The 7,668-nt window shown below is 52.2% G+C and overlaps 1 protein-coding gene across 1 annotated transcript in view; it reads right to left on the reverse strand.

The window, feature by feature from the left end:
- The window catches only part of TNC (tenascin C), a 73,287-nt gene extending 65,861 nt beyond the window's left edge, over positions 1-7,426 (reverse strand). Inside the window, 2 exon segments of the mRNA XM_034664389.1 lie at positions 279-1,688; positions 6,930-7,426. Coding sequence (XP_034520280.1) covers positions 279-1,688; positions 6,930-7,386 — 1,867 coding nt within the window. The 5' untranslated portion in view covers positions 7,387-7,426.
- Positions 7,427-7,668: the final 242 nt, after the last annotated feature.

A 7,668-nucleotide genomic window follows, 5' to 3' on the forward strand; every position in this document is an offset into this window, starting at 1 on the left:
CACCACGGGCGTTACTGGGTGTTACACTCGGTGTAGACCAGATAGGTAGACTCAAATAACAGCTCTGAGACGTATGAGCTAGGTGTCCTTAGGACAATTCTATGACCCTGCTGAGCCTCTGAGCCTAATAGGCAGCCTTGTAACAGGTGAATAATCAGGGCCCCTGCAAAGATGTGTGTGCAAGCTGGGGCGCAGGTGTAATACAACTCATAGCTCTCCAACCCGCACCAGGGGCCCGCTCAGGAACCAAGGGCAGGTGGTTCAGCACAGGGACTCACCCTCGGAGCAGTCCTCCCCAGCGTGGCCCTCGATACAGATGCAGCGGCCCTCCACGCACTGGCCCCAGCTGCTGCAGTCGTTGGGGCAGGAGCGCCGCTGGCAGTCGGGGCCCGCAAAGCCCTCCTGGCAGACACACTGCCCGTCCTCGCAGCGGCCCCGGCCATGACAGTCGCCGGGACACCTCTGCTCGTTGCACGCGGCGCCCATGAAGCCCTCGTGGCACACGCACTGCCCGTTCACACAGCGGCCTTGGCCGTGGCAGTCGCCCGGACACGCGAGTTCCACGCAGTCGGGGCCAGTGAAGCCGTGCTCACACTCGCACCGCCCGTCCACGCAGCGGCCGCGGTTGCTGCAGTCCCTGGGGCAGCGCAGGTCCCGGCAGTCCTCCCCGGTGTAGCCGTCATCACAGACGCACATGCCGTTCACGCAGCGGCCGTGCTGGTGGCAGTCGTTGGGGCAGCTCATGTCACCACAGTCGTAGCCCTGGAAGCCCGGCTCGCATACGCACTGGCCCTGGACGCAGCGGCCCCGGCTGTGACAGTCGTTGGGGCACCGCAGCTGGCCGCAGTCCTCCCCGGTGTGGCCCTCGTCGCACACGCACTGCCCGTTGACGCAGCGGCCATGGCCGCTGCAGCCGTTGGGACACTGGAGCTCGTCGCAGTCAGCTCCCGTGAAGCCGGCGTCACACTCACACTGCCCGTCCACGCAGCGGCCGTGGTGGTGGCAGTCGGAGGGACACCTCTTTTCGCTGCAGTCGGGCCCCGCGAAGCCCGGCTCGCACACGCACTGGCCCTGCTCGCAGCGGCCCCGGCCGGTGCAGGCGTTCGGGCAGCTGAGCTGGCCACAGTCTTCGCCCGTGAAGCCCTGCTCGCAGTAGCAGGTGCCGTTGACACAGCGGCCCCGGTCGAAGCAGTCGTTGGGGCAGACGAGCTCACCGCAGTCCTCGCCCGTGAAGCCCTCGTCACACACGCACTCGTTCTCCACGCACCGCCCGCGGCTGTGGCAGTTGTTGAGGCAGAGCGGCTCGTTGCAGTCCTCGCCCGCGAAGCCATCCTGGCACACGCAGCGGCCGTCCACGCACCTGCCGTGCTCCTCGCTGCACGCCACGGGGCACACCTCCTGGCTGCAGTCGGCGCCCGAGTAGCCTTCGAAACACACGCAGACCCCACTCACGCACTTGCCCTGGTCGTTGCAGTCGCCGGGGCAGGCGGGCTGGCCACAGTCCTCGCCTGTGAAGCCCTCGTCGCAGATGCACTGCCCGTCCAGGCACTGGCCTCGCAGGTGACAGTTGCTGGGACATTCGGGCTCTGAGCAGTTGGGACCTTTCCAGCCGGGTTCGCACACGCAGCCGCATCCTTCCGTGCTGAAGTTGCCCCGGCCGCTGCAGAAGGGCCTGGTGTCCAGGCGGCCTGCAACGAGAGAGCAGAGGCCGGCCACTGAGCATAGGGAGTTTCTTTCTCTGTTACCACCTGCCAGACCCAGATTCCAGTGCAGCTGGAAGATGGTGGTACCCTCAGGTTCCATCTTGCTTGAAAACTAGTTGCTTTAAGTGTGAAATCAGAGGGAACGGGCATTCCATTAGAGTAGGTGTGAATTCTTAACCTGTACTCTCTGAAACCGGAGTACATAGGAGTCTATGTAAAGATTGTGTACATCTCCTATGCAAAGATTGTGTACATATGTGTGTAGCTGTGTGTGTGTGTGTGTGTGTGTGTGTGTGTGTGTTTCCACCCCCGGGGAGAGGATCCATAGTTTTTATCGAATTTTCAAGTATTCCCATGACCCCGGTGATTACAAATCATTGCCTTGTGGAATGTATTATGCCGGGCTATGTAATTTCTCCTGCACCTAGCCAAGGTCGGCACATAAGAGAATAATTGTTTCACCCAAGAAATATTTGTTGAACTGAACTCAATTCTGATTCTGGCTCAGTAACTGTGCTGCATTTGGAAAGGGAGTGAGATGCTCTGGAGATCAGTTTCTTTATCGGTCAAGTGGGACCAATTACCTACTTCCCTGGGGTGTGTCAGGGTCAAGTGAGGACATTGCAGACCATTGTTGTTCTCATTGTGATATTCTCTTGCAGAGTTTTTTGGGTTGACTCAAGTCGGTATGTGGGTCTACGGGACCAAACTTTCTAATTTTCCATTACTACAATGAGGCAGCATACGAATGGCTTTCTAATTCTGTCAGTACAGCTTATAATGTGGCTCTGCCCCACAAGGCTCGTGTGCATCTAGCTTTTTTTCCTCCCCATCCTGAAGGCTGCAGTGGTGGATGAATCTGAGGAAGACATGGTCAGGGCTGACATGACTCCAGCTCTTTGAAGGCGACATCACATCTTGGCTCAGCTTGCAGGAGTGACTGGTGTAGTCTCCATGGAGCCAAGGAGAAGAAACAAAGCTCACTCCATTTTCTCTGCACCCCAACACAATTGTATTAATATGTTTTCTCTTTCCTAACAGCAGGGCAGAAGTTAATTGAAACAGTGTGAAAGATGAGGATCATATATTTTCATGGATGGTAGCCACTGGACACACGTGGCTATTTAACAACTGGATTGTGGCTAGTCTGAATTGAGATTTGCTATAAATGTCAAATACATATGGGATTTCAAAGACTTAGTTTAAAGAAAGTAATATAAAATACCCATTAATAATTTTTGCATTGATCCCGTGCTGAAAAGTGGACAATTTGGTTGCACTAATTAAATAAAATAGTTGATTAAAACTATTTTCACCTGTTCCTTTTTCATTTCTTTAATACGNTGTTCCTTTTCCATTTCTTTAATACAACTACTGGAAAAGTTAAGAGTACATTCCCGGCTCATGTTATATTTCTCCTGGACAGCACTGCATTAAACAATTCTTTCAGCCCATTCTTTAGCATTAATCCTTATTGTGTAATTCCCATCTGCATGTTGCCAGGGAGCTGATGGAAGTGGAAGATTAAGTCATTTGTACCTAAAGAAAACATCCCCCCGCCCTTGGAAACCTAGAGCATGCCCTATAGTCCTCTCCACTTACAGTGATTAGGTCTACTCCTGAAATAACCCATCAAAGTGCTTTCTGGTCATTTTTTCGGGGTGGCAGAAATCGAGGTGTTCAGCTCCGATTTGAAGCTGCCCAAACTCCTGTAGCCCTGTCCAGTCTGGGCAGTGAAGATGAAGACAATTCTAAAGTGGCAAAATCCCCGGGAAAAGGACGCACTGAATACAGGCTATCGGGGGGAGGGGGGCGCGAGCTCTGGAGACGACAGGCGCACTCAGAGCTCCTTTCTCTTATTACTCTTGGTGTCGTTTTGTGCCAGTTGGTTAACTTCTTTGAGTCTCAGCTGTTAGATCTGCAGAATGGGAGTATTAAACCTTATCTCAAAGGGTTGTTGGAAGGATTCCATGAGGTAATGAACTACAGTGCCTGACGCACAGAAGAGGGCTCAATGTGTACTGTGACGATGATTGTTGCTGCCATTAAACTGGGACANTGAGCTGGCCACAGTCTTCGCCCGTGAAGCCCTGCTCGCAGTAGCAGGTGCCGTTGACACAGCGGCCCCGGTCGAAGCAGTCGTTGGGGCAGACGAGCTCGCCGCAGTCCTCGCCCGTGAAGCCCTCGTCACACACGCACTCGTTCTCCACGCACCGCCCGCGGCTGTGGCAGTTGTTGAGGCAGAGCGGCTCGTTGCAGTCCTCGCCCGCGAAGCCATCCTGGCACACGCAGCGGCCGTCCACGCACCTGCCGTGCTCCTCGCTGCACGCCACGGGGCACACCTCCTGGCTGCAGTCGGCGCCCGAGTAGCCTTCGAAACACACGCAGACCCCACTCACGCACTTGCCCTGGTCGTTGCAGTCGCCGGGGCAGGCGGGCTGGCCACAGTCCTCGCCTGTGAAGCCCTCGTCGCAGATGCACTGCCCGTCCAGGCACTGGCCTCGCAGGTGACAGTTGCTGGGACATTCGGGCTCTGAGCAGTTGGGACCTTTCCAGCCGGGTTCGCACACGCAGCCGCATCCTTCCGTGCTGAAGTTGCCCCGGCCGCTGCAGAAGGGCCTGGTGTCCAGGCGGCCTGCAACGAGAGAGCAGAGGCCGGCCACTGAGCATAGGGAGTTTCTTTCTCTGTTACCACCTGCCAGACCCAGATTCCAGTGCAGCTGGAAGATGGTGGTACCCTCAGGTTCCATCTTGCTTGAAAACTAGTTGCTTTAAGTGTGAAATCAGAGGGAACGGGCATCCCATTAGAGTAGGTGTGAATTCTTAACCTGTACTCTCTGAAACCGGAGTACATAGGAGTCTATGTAAAGATTGTGTACATCTCCTATGCAAAGATTGTGTACATATGTGTGTAGCTGTGTGTGTGTGTGTGTGTGTGTGTGTGTGTGTGTTTCCACCCCCGGGGAGAGGATCCATAGTTTTTATCGAATTTTCAAGTATTCCCATGACCCCGGTGATTACAAATCATTGCCTTGTGGAATGTATTATGCCGGGCTATGTAATTTCTCCTGCACCTAGCCAAGGTCGGCACATAAGAGAATAATTGTTTCACCCAAGAAATATTTGTTGAACTGAACTCAATTCTGATTCTGGCTCAGTAACTGTGCTGCATTTGGAAAGGGAGTGAGATGCTCTGGAGATCAGTTTCTTTATCGGTCAAGTGGGACCAATTACCTACTTCCCTGGGGTGTGTCAGGGTCAAGTGAGGACATTGCAGACCATTGTTGTTCTCATTGTGATATTCTCTTGCAGAGTTTTTTGGGTTGACTCAAGTCGGTATGTGGGTCTACGGGACCAAACTTTCTAATTTTCCATTACTACAATGAGGCAGCATACGAATGGCTTTCTAATTCTGTCAGTACAGCTTATAATGTGGCTCTGCCCCACAAGGCTCGTGTGCATCTAGCTTTTTTTCCTCCCCATCCTGAAGGCTGCAGTGGTGGATGAATCTGAGGAAGACATGGTCAGGGCTGACATGACTCCAGCTCTTTGAAGGCGACATCACATCTTGGCTCAGCTTGCAGGAGTGACTGGTGTAGTCTCCATGGAGCCAAGGAGAAGAAACAAAGCTCACTCCATTTTCTCTGCACCCCAACACAATTGTATTAATATGTTTTCTCTTTCCTAACAGCAGGGCAGAAGTTAATTGAAACAGTGTGAAAGATGAGGATCATATATTTTCATGGATGGTAGCCACTGGACACACGTGGCTATTTAACAACTGGATTGTGGCTAGTCTGAATTGAGATTTGCTATAAATGTCAAATACATATGGGATTTCAAAGACTTAGTTTAAAGAAAGTAATATAAAATATCCATTAATAATTTTTGCATTGATCCCGTGCTGAAAAGTGGACAATTTGGTTGCACTAATTAAATAAAATAGTTGGATTAAAACTATTTTCACCTGTTCCTTTTCCATTTCTTTAATACAACTACTGGAAAAGTTAAGAGTACATTCCCGGCTCATGTTATATTTCTCCTGGACAGCACTGCATTAAACAATTCTTTCAGCCCATTCTTTAGCATTAATCCTTATTGTGTAATTCCCATCTGCATGTTGCCAGGGAGCTGATGGAAGTGGAAGATTAAGTCATTTGTACCTAAAGAAAACATCCCCCCGCCCTTGGAAACCTAGAGCATGCCCTATAGTCCTCTCCACTTACAGTGATTAGGTCTACTCCTGAAATAACCCATCAAAGTGCTTTCTGGTCATTTTTTCGGGGTGGCAGAAATCGAGGTGTTCAGCTCCGATTTGAAGCTGCCCAAACTCCTGTAGCCCTGTCCAGTCTGGGCAGTGAAGATGAAGACAATTCTAAAGTGGCAAAATCCCCGGGAAAAGGACGCACTGAATACAGGCTATCGGGGGGAGGGGGGCGCGAGCTCTGGAGACGACAGGCGCACTCAGAGCTCCTTTCTCTTATTACTCTTGGTGTCGTTTTGTGCCAGTTGGTTAACTTCTTTGAGTCTCAGCTGTTAGATCTGCAGAATGGGAGTATTAAACCTTATCTCAAAGGGTTGTTGGAAGGATTCCATGAGGTAATGAACTACAGTGCCTGACGCACAGAAGAGGGCTCAATGTGTACTGTGACGATGATTGTTGCTGCCATTAAACTGGGACATTTTTTCCAGTTCCCACACTTTCTACCACCACAGGCAGCACTGTGTCTTTGTGAGAACACCAGGGCGTGGGACACTGTGGCTCAAGTCCTAACTCGCCCGCTTGCGGCAGGACTGTAAGGAATCCCACCCTCCTTCTGGGCCTTAGTTTTCCTGCCTGGACAATGAGGTGATGGGGCTATATCAGCACCTGTCACAGAGTGATCTTGGTCAGGGATTTCACAATATGTTCATAGGTTTTGGGGTAGAGAATGTGTAGGTCTCATGGTCAAATAAATGTTAGAAACTGGTCATTAAAGTGAAACAAGGTTTTTCCAAGCAAGACTTCTCAGAGGCCTAGAAACTCCTCCGAGAAACATTTGTCACCAAGACTCTCCAAGAGCAGAACAGAGATGGTTACATTCTCCACATTTATTTGACCATAAAATCTCTTCCCAATGAACACTTTGTGAGGCCAGTTCCCCAGGGAACTCGCTTTGGAAACAAAGTGATGGATCTGGCCATCCTCCTCATTTCTCTGTCTGGACGGTGAGCGGCTGGGCATACCTTCGGCAGGCTGGAGACAGCAGCCAGCTCCCGTGGTGCACTGTTCCCGCAGGGAAGACACCAGATTCTCCAGCTCCTCCAGTCTGCTCAGAAGCTCCTTGACGTCAGGAGCCGAGGCGCAACCACAGGCCCGACGGGGGATGTTGATGCGGTGTGTGAAGACGATCTGGTTTTCCCCATCGACCGTGTGCTCCTGGAAGCTCTCGCTGGGCTCTGATGGTGGGGCCAGGTCTTTTTCCCCACTGGCTGATTCCAGATCCACCGAGCACTGGGAACCGACGGGCAGCTTGATGTTGTAGACATGATTAAACACCACTGGCTGGTGTTCCTCCGGCAGAGTGACATTCACCCCGCTCTGTCGCTTGTGCCGGATGACTTTCTTGAGGACCCCACCTTCGGTAGTGAGGGTGAGCGAGGCTAGGAGGATGCCCGCCAACAGCCGGGTCATGGCCCCCATGGTGGAGGTGGGTTTGGCTGGGGGGTTTCCGCACTCCCGCTCCTAGGGCGTCTCAGTCTCAGGCAGAAGTGTGGATGTGGAAGCCCAGGGGAGAATCCAGATCAGTGCGTTCCTGCTCTTCTTGAAGGAATTCTCTTCTGCAAGTACATGAGGGAAATCAACAAGCTCGTTAGTAGCCATTACTAATCGACTCTATCGAATAGCGTCATTCCAAGTGAATTTTGATGTTCTATCTCCTGTGTTTGAAGCTCTCCTGATACTCCTTCATGATACCCTGTAGTG

This window comes from Ailuropoda melanoleuca, chromosome 7 (genome assembly GCF_002007445.2).
Source record: "Ailuropoda melanoleuca isolate Jingjing chromosome 7, ASM200744v2, whole genome shotgun sequence".
In the NCBI taxonomy this organism is placed as follows: Eukaryota; Metazoa; Chordata; class Mammalia; order Carnivora; family Ursidae; genus Ailuropoda; species Ailuropoda melanoleuca.